This window comes from Mus musculus, chromosome 12, assembly GCF_000001635.26.
Source record: "Mus musculus strain C57BL/6J chromosome 12, GRCm38.p6 C57BL/6J".
Classification (NCBI taxonomy): Eukaryota; Metazoa; Chordata; class Mammalia; order Rodentia; family Muridae; genus Mus; species Mus musculus.
In genome coordinates this window covers 101,656,621-101,674,007 of record NC_000078.6, presented here as the reverse complement: position 1 = coordinate 101,674,007, position 17,387 = coordinate 101,656,621, and the positions used below count along the sequence as shown (strand labels likewise).

Sequence of the window (17,387 nt, the reverse complement as noted above, 5' to 3'; positions counted from 1 at the left end):
ACTTCTTTTTGTTGTTGAACTTTCAGGTGTGCTGTTAAGGTGGTAGTATGAGATCTCTTCAGTTTCTCTATGAAGGCATTTAGTGCCATGGATTTTTCTCTTAGCATTGCTTTCATTGTGTCTCAAAGGTTTGGGTATGCTGTGCCTTCATTTTTGTTGAATTCTAGAAAGTCTTTAATTTCTCTATTTCTTCCCTGACAAAGTGATCATTGAGTAGAAATTTGTTCAGTTTCCACAAGTATGTGGGCTCTATGTTGTTTCTGTTTTTTTGAAGTCCAACCTTAATCCGTGGTGATCTGATAGAGTGCAAGGGATTATTTCAGTCTTGTATCTGTTGAGGTTTGCTTTGTGCCCAGTTGTATGGTCAGTTTTGGAGAAGGATACATGAGGTGCTGAAGAAAAGGTATATTGTTTTTGTTTTGATGAATTTTTTTGTAGCTACCTGTTAAATCCATTTGGTTAATAACACTGGTTAGTTTGTTTCTCTGTTTACTGTTTCTATGATCTTTCCTTTGTTGAAAATGGAGAGTTTAAGTCCCCATTATTATTGTGTGTGGTTCAGTGTGTTAATTTGAGCTTTAGTAAAGTTTCTTTTATATATTGGGTTCCTATTTGAGAAATAGATGTTCTGAATTGAGACTTCATTTTGGTGGATTTTTCCTTTGATGAGTTTGGAGTGTCCTTCCCCATCTCATTTGATAACTTTTGGTTGAAAGTCTATTTTGTGAGATATTAGAATGGCTATTCTTGCTTCTTTCTTAGATCTTTTTTCTTGGAAAATCTTTTTACAGCTCTTTACTCTGAGGTAGTGTCTATATTTTTGCTGAGATAAGTTTCTTTATGCAGAAGAACGGTGGATCCTGTTCACATACCTAGTTTGTTAGCATGTGTCTTTTGATTGGTGCATAGAATCCACTCATGTTGAGAGCTGTTAATGACCAATAATTGTTCCTTTTCTTTTGTTGTTAGATGTGTTTGTGTGTGTGGGAGTGTGTGTTTGTGTGTATGTGTGTATGTGTGTACACACATGTGTGTGCACATGCTCATGTTTGTGTGTGTGATTTTCTTTTATTTTTGGTATAAGATGATTAAGATGATTAATTTTTTAATTGGATATTCTATTTATTTACATTTTAAATGTTATCCCCTTTCCTGGTTTCCCCTTTGCAAACCCCCTAACCCACCCCCTATTACCTTGCTTTTATGAGGGTGCTCCCCCTCCTATCCACCCACCCACCAACTCCTGCCTCACTGCCCTAACATTCCTCTACACTGGGACATCAAACCTTCACAGGACCAGGACCTCCCCTCCCATTGATGCCAGACAAGGCCCTTTCAGCTCCTTTCGTCCTTCCTGTAACTCCTCCATTGGAGTTCTTGTGCTCAGTCCCATGGTTGGCTGCAAGCCTCTGCATCTGTATTGGTCAGGATCTGGCAGAGCCTCTCAGGAGACAGCTATATCAGGCTTCTGTCAGCAAACACTTATTAGCATCTGCAATAGTGTCTAGATTTGGTGTCTGCATGTGGGATGGATTCCCAGATGGGGCAGTCTGTAAATTGCCTTTCCTGTAGTTTCTGTTCCACTCTTTGTCCCTGTATATCCTTTAAACAGGAGCAATTCTGGGTTAAAATTTTGGAGATGGGTGGATGGCCCCATCCCTTAACTGGGGAGGGGGCCATGCCTAACCTCTGGATATGGTCTTGACAGGTTCTCCCTCCCCTTTGTTGGATATTTTAGCTAATGTCATCGTCATAGGGTCCTGGCATCTGGGACTTTCTCATTGCTACCCCCAGCTCCCCATCCCCCATTGCTACATACCTTTGTTCAATTTCCTTAAGATCTGTACATTTCCTCTATCCCCCATACCTGATTATGCTCCTCTTTTTTCTCTCCCCTTCTCTCTTCCTCCCAAGTCCCTCCCACACTCTACTTCACTTGATTATTTTGTTACCCCTTCTATGTAGGACTGAAACATGCACTCTTTGGTCTTCCTTCCTCTTGAGCTTCATTGACTTGTATTGTGGGTATTCCATGCTCTTTGTCTAATATCCACTTATCAGTGAGTACATACCATGTGTGTTCTTTTGTGACTGAGTTGCCTCACTGAGGATATTTTCTAGATCCATCCATTTGCCTGCAAATTTCATGAGTTATTGTATGTAATAGCTGAGTAGTACTCTATTGTGTAAATGTACATTTTCTGTGTCTATTCCTCTGATGAGGGACATCTGGGTTGTTTCCATCTTTTGGCTATTATAATTATAGTAGCCAAATTTTGGAGTTATAATTATATTATGAACATAGTGGAGCATGTGTCCTTATCACATGTCGGAGCATGTCAAATTTTCTGAGGAACTTCCAGACTGATTTCCAGAGTGGTTATACTAGGTTGAAATCCTACTGGCAATGGAAGAGTGTTGCTCTTTCTCTACACCCTCGCCAACATCTGCTGTCCCCTGAGTTTTTGATCTTAGCCCTTCTGACTGGTGTGAGATGGAATCTCAGGGTTGTTTTGATTTGCATTACCCTGATGACTAAGGATGTTGAACATTTCTTTAGGTGTTTCTTGGCCATTCGAGTTTCCTCAGTTGAGAATTCCCTGTTTAGTTCTGTTCCCCATTTTTTGATAAGGGTTATTTGGTTCTCTGGGGTTTAACTTCTTGAGTTCTTTATATGTATTGGATATTAGCCCGCTATCAGATGTAGGATTGGTAAAGATCTTTTCCCAGTCTATTGGTTGCTGTTTTGTCCTATTGACAGTGTCCTTTGCCTTACAGAAAGCTTCACAATTTTATGAGGTCCCATTTGTGGATTCTTGATCTTAGAGCATAAGCCATTGGTGTTATGTTCAGAAAAATTACTCCTGTGCCCATGTGTTTGAGGCTCTTCCCCACTTTAAGTGTATCTGGTTTTATGTAGAGGTCCTTGATCCACTTGGACTTGAACTTTTTTCAAGTAGATATGAATGGATCGATTTGCATTCTTCTACATGCTACAGTTGAGCCAGCACCATTTGTTGAAAATGCTGTCTCTTTTCCACTGGATGGTTTTAGCTCCTTTGTCAAAGATCAACTGATCATAGGTGTGTGGTTTCATTTCTGGGTCTTCAATTCTATTCCATTGATCTACCAATACCATACAGTTTTTTATCACTGTTGCTCTGTAATATAGTTTCAGGTCAGGGATGGTAATTGCCTCAGAAATCCTTTTATTTTTGAGAATAGTTTTCACTATCCTGAGTTTTTGGTTTTTCCAAATGAATTTGAGAATTTCTCTTTTTAAGTGTATGAAGAATTGAGTGGGAATTTTGATGGGGATTGCATTGAATCTAGAGTTTGCTTTCAGCAAGATGGACATTTTTACTGTATTAATCCTGACAATCCATGACCATGAGAGGATTTTCCATCTTCTGAGATCTTTGATTTCTTTCTTCAGGAAATTGAAGTTCTTGCCAGACAGATCTTTCACTTGTTTGGTTAGAGTCACAGCAAGAAATTTTATATTATTTGTGACTATTGTGAAGGGTGTCATTTCCCTATGTTCTTTCTCAGCCTGTTTATCCTTCGAGTAGAGGAAGGCTACTGATTTGTTTGAATTAATATTACATCCAGCCACTTTGCTGAAGTTGTTTATCAGGTTTAGGTGTTCTCTGGTGGAGCTTTTGGGGTCACTTAAGTGTACTATCATACATCTGCAAATGATGATATTTTGACTTCTTCCTTTCCATTTTGCATCTCTTTGACCTCCTTTTGCTGTCTAATTTCTCTGGCTAGGATTTCTAGTACTGTATTGAATATGTAGGGAGAGAGTGAACAGCTTTGTCTAGCCCCTGATTTTAGTAGAATTGCTTAAAGTTTCTCTCCATTTAGTTTGATGTTGGTTACTAGTTTGCTTTATATTGCTTTTACTATGTTTAGGTATGGGCCTTGAGTTCCTGATCTTCCCAAGTCTTTAACCATGAAGGGATGTTGAATTTTGTCAAAGGCTTTCTCAGCATCTAATGAGATGATCATGGCTTTTGTGTGTGTGTGTGTGTGTGTGTGTGTGTGTATAGTGGATTAAGTTGATGGATTTCCTTATATTGAACCATCCCTGCATCCCTGGAATGAAGCCTACTCAATCATGGTGAATGATCATTTTGATGTGTTCTTGGATTTGGTTTGTGTTTCTTCTTTGAGGGCTTCACCTTTTTGCCTGTGTTCTCCTATATTTCTTTCCTTAAAAAGAAAAAAGATTTATTTATTTTTATTCATATGAGTACATTGTCACTATCTCCCGATGTGCCAGAAAAGGGCATCGGACCCCCTTACAGATGGTTGTGAGCCGCTGTGTGGTTGCTGGGAGTTGAATTTAGGACCTCTGGAAGAGCAGTCAGTGCTCTTAACTGCTGAGCCACCTCTCCAGCCCCTCTCATGTATTTCTTTTAGGGAGTTATGTCCTTAAAGTCCTCTATCATCATAATGAGATGTGATTTTGAATCAGTCTTGCTTTTCTGGTGTGTTGGTGTATCCAGGGCTTGCTGTGATAGGAGATCTGGGTTCTGATGATGCCAATTAGCTTTGGCTTCTTTTGCTTATGTTCTTCCCCTTCCCTCTCACCATCTGGTTATCTCTGGTCTTACTGTTTCTGACTGTGGCTTGTCCCTCCTGTAAGCTTGTGTGTCAGCACTACTGGGTGACCAGTTCTCTCTGGACAGAATTTGGGTATGTAGAGCTGTGGCACAGAGTCAGCTCTGGGGTGCAGATGGAAACCGGAAGGATTCTCTCCCTGGCTGCTCCTTGGTTCTTGTGTCCTGATGGCTCTGGGTGGGTCCCTCTTGGGCCAGGAATTTGAGCAGAAGTGGTGTTCTCACCTGTGCTCTCAGGCATGTCAGCACTCTTGGGAGACTAGCTTTCCCCTGCTGGGATTTGGGTATGGAGAGCTTGGCACAGGGTCATCTCTGGGGCGCAGATGGAAACTGGAAGGATTCTGTCTCAGGCTGCTTCTAGGTTCCTGTGTTTTGAGGGCTCCGGCGGGTCCCTGAGAGCAGAAGTGGTGATTTTACCTGTGCTCTCAGGTGTGTCAGAATTCCTGGAAGACCAGCTCTATCCTGGCGGGATTTGTAGAGGTTGGCCCATGATTAATTTCTTGTATTTTCTTGGGTGTAATTTCCTTTCAGAATCCTCTGTAGGGCTGAATTAGTAGAAAGATATTGTTTAAATTTGGTTTTGTCATGGAATATATTTGTTTCTTCATCTATGGTGATTGAGAGTTTTGCTCATTATAATAGTCTGGGCTGATATCTGTGGTCTCTTAGAAAGTGCAAGACATCTGCCCAGGCCCTTCTGCATTTCAGTCTGTTGAGAAGTCAGGTGTAATTCTGGTAAATGTGACTTTATATGTTACTTGGCCTTTTACCCTTACAGCTTTTAGTATTCTTTCTTTGTTATGTACATTTAGTGTTTTGATTATTATGTAGTGGGAGGAATTTCTTTTCTGGTCCAATCTTTTTTGTGTTCTGTAGGCTTCTTATACCTTTATAGCCATCTCTTTCTTTGGGCCAGAGAAGTTTTCTTCTATGATTTTGTTGAATATATTTTGTGGCCCTTTGAACTGGGAATCACTCTCTTCTATTCCTATTATTCTTAGGTTTGGTCTCTTCATAGTGTCCCAAATTTCCTGCATGTTTAGAGTTAGGAACTTTTTACACTTGGTGTTTTCTTTGACCAATATATCAATATCTTCTATGGTATCTTCTATGCCTGAGATTCTCTCTTCCATCTCTTGCATTCTTTGGTGATACTTAGATCTGTAGTTCCTGCTCTCTTTCCTAGGTTTTTCATCTCCAGAGTTCCCTCCATTTGTGTTTTCTTTCTTGCTTCTATTTCCATTTTTAGGTCTTGGGCTGTTTTATTTATTTTATTTTCTTTTTTGATTATATTTTCCTGTATTTCTTTAAGGGTTTTGTTTTCTCTTTAAGGGCTTTTATCTGTTTGACTGTATTTTCCTGTGTTTGTTTGAAGGGATTATTAATATCCTCTTTCATTTTCTTCATGAGTTGGGATTTAAGGTCTTGTTCTTCAGGTGTGTTAGGATATCCAGGACTTGCTGTAGCAGGAGAGCTGGGTTATTGCTTCTGTCGATTGTGTTCTTGTACTTGCCTTTCACTATCTGGTTGTCTCTGGTTTTGGCTGGCCTGTGTGTCCTGGGTTGGGGCAGGCTTCCTGGAAGCTGCTGGAGCTGTTTGTCTCATGTTTGAGCAGGCCTCCTGGGAGGCTGGTGGAGCTGTGGGGTGGGGCACCCTGTGTTCATCTGTGACTACTGCAGGTGTAGGTGTGTACCAGAAGGAAGATGAAGCTCCATCAGGGTGAATCACAGCTATGGAGCTAGGTTTGCTGGGGCCCCAGCAGAAAGGTAGTAGGGGGTGGTCATGTGTCTTACCTGTGTGTGTTGGGTTAGAGCCTGCCTCCTGGGAGACAGGCAGATCTGAGGAGTGGGGCATAGTGTGCGGAACCAAGACTGCTGCTGTAGGTGTGAGGTGTGGACCAGAAGGCCAGTCTGCACTCTTAATAACTAAGCAATTTCTCTAGTCCTAAAAAGAGTTTTCAAACGAACATGTCATCCTAAAATAATAAAATTCGTTTCTAAGAATTCAAGAAAATTCATTTTAATTAGTTACCATAAAATATATATTGATTTTTTACTTAATATGATTAGAAAATTTTTATTGAGAAAAATTTCATATTTTTTAATCATGCTTTTCTCCTTCTCTGACTCCTCCCAGATCCTCGGAATCTACCCAGTTCCACTCAGGAGTTATCTTTTAATGAGTCCAAAACAGTGATTCTCAACCTGTGGGTCATGGTCCCATTAGGAGTCGCATATCAGATATCCTACATATCAGATATCCTACATATCAGATATTTACATTATGGTTCATAACAGTAGCAACATTACAGTTATGAAGTAGCAAAGACATTTTATGGTTGGGTCATTATAACACAAGGAATTGTATTAAAGGGTCACAACATTAGGAAGGTTTAAAACCACTGCTCTAAAACATACATTTGGGAAAATTATTTTGGTAACATACATCAAAAACTCAAAATATGTACAGTTAGCAATACAGATATTTTATTTGAAATATGTTCCATGAAAATAATTTAAGGTGGAAGCAAAAGCATATATAAAATGTTGGTAATTTTGTATGTAGTAGTAGTAAAAAAGTCTGAAAAAAAAAGTCTAAATGACTCTGGAGGAATGATGAACACTTTCTGAATTAAGCAACTTTATTTTATGATTTTAAAATAAAAGTAAGTTAACTTAGAAAAAGTTAGGAAAAATACCTTCATGATTCTTTCATTTTCAAAATTTATTTTCACATACCAAGTGGTTTGAGAGCTCCCTATTATGGAAAATGTGAAGTATACTATCACACTTGCACTGTGTACGATTTTAAATAGTTCATGTGTAGTGTTTTATTGGTATAGCTCTATAGCTTGATAATACAAAAGAAGCAGTTCAGTGGTTAGGAGGCCAACAGAGACATAATTCTGTCTGATTAGATATAAATTTGAATATCTGTGAAACTTTGGAGACAATAGCCATCAGATTTGCTATTTGATTAGATATCTTGACTTTTGAAAAAGCTTCACCAATGATGTAAAAAGAAAATATATAGAAAAGAACAAATTTGTGTTCTGACTCTTTTAAAGAGAGAATTCAATTCTCTTTATGTGAACACCTTAATTTTTTTTTATGCTTAGTAAACTTGTATATGAAATTCTTGAAACATTCTCATCAAGTGATGAATAGCAAGAAAGGTATATTAGAAAACCAAGATAGGAAAATAGTCTAATTTTCAAAAAGGTAAAGCTATATTCTGATTAGGTTAATATTAATATGATCTTAAATTCTAAGTAAAATAAGGATGAATTGTGAAGCTAAGTAATACAGTAAAACAAGAACTCCATTTTCATTTTAAAAAATATCTTTAATCCTTTTTTTTCACTACAGTCAGTATCCTCCTCCAGTTCTACCTTCTGACAGTTCCTCATCCCATTCCTCCTTCTCCCTGTCTTCAAGAGGATGTCCTGACACCCCACACACATAACACCACCATACCCCACCAGGCCTTGAAGCTTCCCCTTGAGATGGGTCTCAATTTGGGCTGGTCACTGGATCTCCTTTCCCTCAGTCTAAAATACTTGTAAAATATATTTTATATACTTTTCTTAGGTATATAATGAAGTATTTATATTTAATATTTTCTTGTTTTTTAAGGCTATTGAATTTATGGAAACATTTGTATTTGCTATTAAACTACAAAATCTCCAAGCTGTGAGACTTGCATTTAAGATTCAAACCCAGACTCCCAAGAAGAAAACCATTGGAGAGTGTTCTCTTTCACTCAGAACTCTTAGTACCCAGGAAATGGAGTACTCGTTGGAAATAATAGCACCTTCAAAAATTTCTGTAAGTGATAATAGTATTTAATAATGGACATAGTTGACACTTTTAAAATGGTTTATTGAAAATCTTCATTTGTTGGAGGATAATTTGAATATATGTTGGAATATATGGGAAGATTATGAAAGCTCTCAAGGGCAATATTATTTAAAAATAATATTTTAGAAGAAATTATAAAACATTAATATAATCATTTTTCTTCCTTTATTTTCTTCAAAATAACATCATGAACCTTTTCCTAGCACATTTTTCATGAATGTTTACTATAGTAGTAGCAATCCTGAAAGTAATAAGAACGAATCATAAAGTCCATATGCAATCTGAGATTACTATAAAGTAGAATTAATAAAAATGGTTTTAATTTTAGATAAGCTATATATCTGTTCACAAATTGGATAGAGTGTAATTGTGTCCTTCCTGTGCCTCCCATACTAGAGATGGAGTCCAGGACCTCATATGTTGAACACATTTTCTACTGCTGAGCTATACCCCACCCTCATCACAGAATGAAATTTATTTTCATCTTAATAAGTTTTTGCTTTATGTAAAAAAAATTTTTGTACTGTTTGAGGGAGGAGTATGTATGCTATATAGCATGTATGAGAGGTCAGAGGACAACTTGTGGGAAATTGATTCTCTTCACTATTTAGGTCCTGAGGATCAAACTCTTTCACCAGGCTTAGCAACACCAGACTGAACCATTTTTTGGACCAAGCATGGGTGTTTTTAAAGTTAACTTTTAAAAATTGTTATTGCTATAAACAAAAAGTGTTTGTTCAGCTTTTGAGAGCTGATATTTTCTTCTCTCAGCCAGTCAGAAAATGTCATTAAAGTATTTAGAAATTCTTAATTATTTAACTATAGAGTTTCTCTGTTCAGATAACATTTTTAGAAATTAGTCTTAAACTTTATAAGCTTTAACTTAAATATGATTTTAAATTTATACAGGATTTATATTTTATTTCTTAAAATATAAATTTTTATTCTAAAAATATTTAGGATAACTTGAAGAACTAATGAAAAGAACCCCAGCTATACATTGGTATCATTTGGGAACTTTAAAAGCATGTCTACACCTAAACTAATACAATTAAACTTTCCTAAGGGTCAGGACAAATGAATTTATAGTCTTCAATAACTTCCCTAGTGGTGAGTCTAGTGTGTTGTGTGGCTTGAGAACTGCCAAAGTGGAAGGGATTAATTAGAGATTAAAATGAACAACAAAAAAATACAAAAAATTGTGTAAGTGGTCAGAAGAATTAAAATTTCTTTCTAGTTGTTTTTTGATATTTTTCCTCTCCGCCCCCAGTATATGTATTTATAACACGTGTTACATCATTTTAAATCTTATTTAAATTACTTTTTTTCCTCCCCCTCTCTTCTTCCTTCTCATCCTCTTTCTCATTCTCCTTGTCTCTTTAGTTCATTTGCTTGTTTCTTATTTGGCATGTTTATTTCATTGGTATTTAATTTCTGCATTCATGGTAAATGCTAGATGTTAATATCTTGTCTGAATTGCAGTTAGTAAAGATTTCCTCCCATTCTGTGTGCTGTTTGATATCATGATTGTTTCCTTTGCTGTGCTGAAGTTTTAAATTTCTTGTAATCTCATCTGTTGATATTTGCAGTTGGTTCCTATGCTATTGGTGTTCTATTGAAAATGTGCTTGATGGGGCTAGAGAGCTGTCTAAGTGGTTTTGGGAATCTGGTATTCTTGCAGAGGACTGAGATTTGGTTTCAGCATCTGAATTGGTAGCTCATAATCACCCATATGCTCACTAGTTACATATACAGGCATGCAAGCAAACCCCTTATACATATGAAAATAAGATAAATAAATTAATCTAAATTTAAATAAATCTAAAATCTTTAAAAATTAAGTACTTTTAAGTCCAATGATTTCAAGGCTATCTGCTATGTTTTCTTCTAGAAATTTTACTGTTTCTGGTTTAAAATCAAGATCTAGGTTCATTTCGAACTGATTTTTTTTTTTTTAACAAGGTGAAAGGTAAGAATCTTATTTCATTTTTCTGCAGGTATACATCCAATTTTGCAGGTGCCATTTGTTGACTAAGTTATCTTTTTCTTTCTTTTTTTTAATTGGATATTTTCTTCATTTACATTTCAAATGCTATCACAAAAGTCCCCTATACCATCCCTGTCCCCCCTCCCCCCCGCCCTGCTCCACTACTGACTCACTCCTAATTCTTGGCCCTGGCTTTCCTCTGTACTGGGGAATATAAAGTTTACTAGACCAAGGGTCCTTTCCTCCCAATGATGGCCAACTAGGCCATCTTCTGCTACATATGCAGCTAGAGACATGAGTTCAGGGGGTACTGATTGGTTCATATTGTTGTTCCACCTATAGGGTTGCAGACCCCCTCAGCTCTTGGGTACTTTCTCTAGCTTCACCATTGAGGGCCCTGTGTTCCATCCTATAGATGACTGTGAGCATCCACTTCTGTATTTGCCAGGCACTGACAAAGCTTCACAGGAGACAGCTATATTAGGGTCCTTTCAGCAAAATCTTGCTGGTGTCTGCAATAGTGTCTGCGTTTGGTAGCTGATTATGGGATGAACCCCCGGGTGAGGCAGTCTCTGGATGGTCCATCCTTTCGTCTTAGCTCTAAACTTTGTCTCTGCAACTCCTTCCATGGATATTTTATTCCCTATTCTAGGGAGGAATGAAGTATCCACGAGTTGGTCTTCCTTCTTGATTTTCTTGTGTTTTGGAAATTGTATCTTGGGTATTCTAGGTTTCTGGGCTAATATCCACTTATCAGTGAGTGCATATCAAGTGATTTCTTTTGTGATTGGGTTACCTCACTCAGGATGATAACCTCCAGATACGTCCATTTGCCCACGAATTTCATAAATTCATTGTTTTTAATAGCTGAGTAGTACTCCATTGTGTAAATGTACCACATTTTCTGTATCCATTTCTCTGTTGAGGGACATCTGGGTTCTTTCCAGCTTCTGGCTCTTATAAATAAAACTGCTATGAACATACTGGAGCATGTGTCCTTATTACCAGTTGAAACATCTTCTGGGTATATGCCCAGGAGAGGTATTGCTGGATTTACCGGTAGTACTATGCCCAGTTTTCTGAGGAACCACCAGACTGATTTCCAGAGTGGTTGTACAAGCTTCAATCCCACCAAGAGTGTTCCTCTTTCTCCACATCCTTGCCAGCATCTGCTGTCACCTGAATTTTTTATCTTAGCCCTTCTGACTGGTGTGAGGTGGAATCTCAGGGTTGTTTTGATTTGCATTTCCCTGATGATTAAGGATGTGAACATTTTTTCAAGTGCTTCTCAGCTCTTCGGTATTCTTCGATTGATTGTTTAGCTCTGTACCCCATTTTTAATGGGGTTATTTGAATCTCTGGAGTTCAGCTTCTTGAGCTCTTTGTATATATTGGAAATTAGTCCCCTATCAGATTTAGGATTGGTAAAAATTCTTTCCCAATCTGTTGGTGGCCTTTTGTCTTATTGACAGTATTGTTTGCCCTATAGAAACTTTGCAATTTTATGAGGTCCCATTTGTCGATTCTTGATCTTGTGCTGTAGCACAGGCCATTGCTGTTCTGTTTAGGAATTTTTCCCCTGTGCCCATATCTTCAAGGGTTTTCCCCACTTTCTTCTCTATAAATTTCAGTGTCTCTGGTTGTATGTGGAGGTAAGTAAGTCTCTGATCCACTTAGACTTGAGCTTTGTACAAGGAGATAAGAATGGATCAATTATCATTCTTCTACATGATAACCAACACTTGTGCTAGCACCATTTCTTGAAAATGCTGTCTTTTTTTCCACTGGATGGTTTTAGCTCCCTTGTCAAAGATCAGGTGACCATAGGTATGTGGGTTCATTTCTGGGTCTTCAGTTCTATTCCATTGATCTACCTGTCTGTCGTTGTACCAGTACCATGCAGTTTTTATCACAATTGCTCTGTAGTACAGCTTGAGGTCAGGCATGGTGATTCCCCCAGAGGTTCTTTTATTGTTGAGATTAGTTTTTGCTATCCTAGGTTTTTTGTTATTCCAGATGAATTTGCAAATTGCCCTTTCTAACTCAGTGAAGAATTGAGTTGGAATTTTGATGTGGATTGCATTGAATCTGTAGATTTCTTTCGGCAGGATAGTCATTTTTACTATATTGATCCTGCCAATCCATGAGCATGGGAGATCTTTCCATCTTCTGAGATCTTCTTCAGTTTCAGTTTCTTTCTTCAGAGACTTGAAGTTCTTGTCATATAGATCTTTCACTTCCTTATTTAGAGTCATTCCAAGGTATTTTATATTTGTGACTATTGTGAAGGGTACTGTTTCACTAATTTCTTTCTCAGCCTTTTTATCTTTTGTGTAGAGAAAGGTCACTGATTTGTTTGAGTTAATTTTATATCCAGCTACTGTATTGAAGCTGTTTATCAGGTTTAGGAGTTCTCTGGTGGAATTTTTAGGGTCACTTCTATATACTATCATATTATCTGCAAATAGTGATCTCAAATGGGTGAGAAACACTTAAATGAAATGTTCAACATCTTTAGTCATCATGGAAATGCAAATCAAAATGACCCTGAGAGTCTACCTCACACCAGTCTGGCTAAGATCAAAAACTTAGGTGAGATCACTTGTTGGCTAGTATATGGAGAAAGAGGAACACTTTTACATTGTTGGTGGGATTGCAAGCTGGTACAACCATTCTGGAAATCAGTCTGGCAGTTTCTCAGAGAACTGGAAGTAGTTCTACCTGAGGTCCCAGCTATTCCACTTCTGGGCATATACCCAAAAGATGCTTCAACATATAACAAGGACACATGCTCCACTATGTTCATAGAAGCCTTGTTTATAATATCCAGAAGCTGGAAACAACTGATATGTCCTTCAACAGAGAAATAGATACAGAAAATGTGGCACATTTACACAATGAAGAACTACTCAGCTATTAAAATAATGACTTAATGAAATTTGTAGGCAAATGGATGGAATTTGAAAATATCATCCTGAGTGAGATAACCCATTCATAAAAGAACACACATGGTATGCATTCACTGATTAGTGGATATTAGCCAAAAAGCTCAGACTACCCAAGATACAACTCATAGACCATATGAAACCCAAGAAGAAGGAAGACCAAAGTGTGGATGTTTCAGTCCTACTCAGAAGAGGGAAGAAAATACTCAGGGAAAATAGAGGGTAGGAGGGATCTGGAAGGGAGAGAGGAGGGTCTTGGAAAAGAGACAAGGATCAGATATGGGAGAAAAGTGGGAGAGGTGCAGAGGGTCAGGAATTTGAAAGGAGGAGTGTAGTAGTGGGAGTGGCAAAATGGGGGTAGCCACTACAAAGCCCCAGATGCCAGGGAAGCAATAGGTTCTTAGGACTCAACAGGGAGGACATTAACAGAAATACCCAACAAAGGGGAGATAGAACCTGTAGAAACCATATCCTCTTAACAGGCACAGCCCCTGGTTGAGGGATGAGGCCACCCACCCACCCACCTCAAAAATATTAATCCAGAATTGCTCCTGTCAAAAGGAAGTGCAAGGACAAACAGTTTAGCAGAGATTGAAGAAAAGGCCATCGAAAGACTACCCCAACTAGGTATTCATCCCATATGCCAAACCCAGACACTGTTGCTGATGCCAAGAAGCACTTGCTGACAGGGGCCTAGTATAACTGTCCCCTGAGAGGTTCTGCCAGAGCCTGACAAATGCAGTTGCAGATGATTATAGCCAGCCATAGGACTGAGCACAAGGAACTCAATGGAAGAGTTAGGGGAAGAACTGAAGGAGCTGAATGGGTTTGCAACCCTGTAGGAAGAACAACAGTATCAACAACTGACCCCCCCCAAAGGTCCCAGGATTAAACCACCAACCAAAGTGTACACATGGAGGGACCCATGGCTCCAGCTGAATATGTAGCAAAGGATGGCCTTATCTGGCATCAGTTGGAGGGGAGGCTCTTGGTCCTATGGAGGTTTGATGATCCAGTGTATGGGAATGCTAGGGCGCTGATGTGGGAATGGGTGGGTGGGTAGGTGGGGGAGAATCCTTATAGAAACAGGGGCAGGAGGTATGGGATAGGGAGTTTGTGGAGGAGAAACTGGGAAAGGAGATAGATCCCTAGGTGGGACAGTCTATTGATGGCCTTCCTTTAGTCTCTGTTCCACTCTTTGTCCCTGCATTTCTTTTTGACAGGAGCAATTCTCAAAATTTTTGAGGTAGGTGTGTGGCCCCATCTCTCAACTAGTAGCTGTGCCTATCAACTGGATATGGTCTCTACAGGTTCTATCTCCCCTTTGTTGGGTATTTCAGCTAATGTTCCCCCTGTTGGGTCCTGGGAACTTCTTGGGTTTCTTGTATCTTGGACTTTCTAGTGGCTAACCCCAGTTCTCCTCCCACTACTGCTACACACCTCCTTTCAAATTACTAACCCTCTGTACTTCTCCCCTATCTCCTCTTGTATCTGAACCAGCCCTCCTCTTTCCCTCGCCCTCCTCTCTTCCTACCAGATCCCTCTCTCCCTCTACTTCCCAAGATTATTTTCTTGCCCCTTCTGTGTAGGACTGTAGCATCCACACTTTGATGTCATTTTCTTTCTTTTTGGGCTTCATATGGTCTGTGAGTAGTATCATGGGTATTCTGAACTTCTTTTTTGGTGATAACAAAGCAAGTGAAAAGTGTATGACAAGAACTTCAAGTCTCTGAAGAAAGAAATTGACGTATCTTTTTTATTTCAAATTTATTTACTTTACATCTCAATTTCAGGTCCTCATCTTAGCCCAGTTTCCCCTCACACAGAACCACCCCAATTCCTTCCTCCCCTTCTCCTTTGAGACATGGGAGCCCTACTCTAGGTATTATCCTCCCACCAACACCCCACACCCTCTCCTGCACATCAATTTACTGCAGGACTGGGCACATCTTTTCTCACTGAGATCATGCAAGGCAGCCCATTTAGGGGAATGGGATCTATAGGCAGGCAGGAAACAGGGACAGCTCCTGCTCTTGTTTTGGGGGGGCCTGTCATGAATACCAAGCTGCTTATCTGCTACATATGTGCAGGGAATTTAACCCCAGCCGTGCTCACTATTTGATTGTTGATTCTGTCTCTGGAAACCCTTGCTGGGTTAGTTGACACTGTTGGTCTTTCTGTAGAGTCCCTGTCCTCTTTGGTTCCCTCAATTCTTCCTGCTACTCTTCTACAAATCTTTCTAAGCTCCATCTAGTATTTAGCTGTGGGACTCTGCATCTCTATTGGCTGCTGTGTGGAGCCTCTCAGAGAAAAGTTATGCTAGGGTCCTATCTGCAAGCGTAACAGAATTATCATTAATAGTGTCAGGGATTGGTTCTTCCTCATATGGTGGAACTCAAGTTGGGACAGTTATTGGTTGTCCATTCCCTCCATCTCTGCTCTATCTTTATCCCTGCACATCTTGTAAGTAGAACACATTTTGAGTAGAAGCTTTTGTGGGAGGGTTGCAGTCCTTAGCCCTGCACTGGGAATGCTGCCTGGCTGTAGGAAGTGGCTACTTAAGGATCCATATTCCCCACTGCTAGGAATTTTAGCTAGAGTCAACTCTATAGACCTTCTGGTGCCTCCCACCATCCCAGGTCTCTGACACATCCTAGAGATTGTCTCTGCTGCCAATTTTCTTTTTCTCTCCTGTGCTCTCCCTATATCTGATCTCCCCTTCCCTCCCCCTCCTTCTCCCACCAACTTACTTCTATCTACCTCTGATATCTATTTTATTTCCCCTTCTAAGGATTCAACCATTTGCCCTGGGGCCCTTGTTATTTGGCTTTTTTGGGTCTATTGATTATAGTATGGTTATCCTGTACTTTATGGCTAATATCTACATGTGAGTATATACCATGTCATTTTAGGTTTGGATTAACTCACTTAAGAAGACATTTTCTAGTTCTATCCATTTGCCTGCAAAATTTGTGATGTTCTTGTTTTTAATAGCTGAATAGTATTTTATTTTGTAAATGAACCACATTTTCTTTATCTGTTTTTCAGTTGAGGGACATCTAGGTTGTTTCCAGTTTCTGGCTATTACAAATAAAGCTGCTATGAACATTGTTGGGCATGTGTCCTTGTGGAATGATCGAGCGTCTTGTGGGTATATGTTCAAGAGTGGTATAGCTGAGTCTTGAGGTAGAACTATTCCCAGTTTTCTGACAAACTGCCAAATTGATTTCCAAAGTGGTTGTACAAGTATGCACTCCTACCAGCAATGCAAACGGGTTCCCCTTGTTCTACATTTCACCAGCATGTGCTACCTCTTGAGTTTTTGATCTTAGCCTTTCTAATGGGTATAATATGGAACCTCAGAGTTGTTTTGGTTTGCATTTGGCTCATGACTAAGCATTTCTTTAAGTGCTTCCACTTGGACTTGAGTTTTGTGTAGATTAGTAAATATGGATCTATTCTCATTCTTTACCTGCAGACATCCAGTTAGACAAGCACCATTTGTTGAAGATATCCCTTTCACTTCTATGGTTTTGGCTATTTTCTCAAAAAATCAAGTGTCCATAGGTATGTGGGTTTATTTCTTGGGCTTTGATTAGATTCTATTGATCAACCTGTCGGTTTTTATACCAATACTGTGCAGTTTTTATTACCGTTGCTCTGTAGTACAGCTTGAATTCAGGGATAATGAGACCTGTAGAAGTTCTTTTATTGTTCAGTGTTGTTTTAGCTATCCTGTTTTTTTTTTTTCCATATTAAGTTGAGAACCGTTTGTTCAAGGTCTGTAAAGAATTGTGTTGGAATTTTGATGGGGAATGCATTAAATCTGTAGATTGCTTTTGGTAAGATGGCTATTTTTACTATTAATCCTACCAATCCATGAGTATGAAGGATCCTTCATTATCTCTTTTGATTACTTTGGTTGAAAGCTTATTTATTAAATATTAGAATGACTATTCCAGCTTGT

General features: G+C 38.9%; 1 protein-coding gene across 10 annotated transcripts in view; it reads left to right on the top strand.

Moving 5' to 3' along the window:
* The window catches only part of Tc2n (tandem C2 domains, nuclear), a 73,474-nt gene that overhangs the window by 44,912 nt on the left and 11,175 nt on the right, over positions 1 to 17,387 (top strand). For 9 of the 10 annotated variants that reach the window (NM_001082976.2, NM_028924.3, XM_017315217.2 and 6 more), the window contains one exon: positions 8,264 to 8,455. In NM_001082976.2, coding sequence (NP_001076445.1) covers positions 8,264 to 8,455 — 192 coding nt within the window. Of the gene's footprint in view, positions 1 to 8,263; positions 8,456 to 16,898; positions 16,988 to 17,387 lie in introns of all 10 variants that reach the window. The other variant, XR_001780494.2, reaches the window with a different exon arrangement.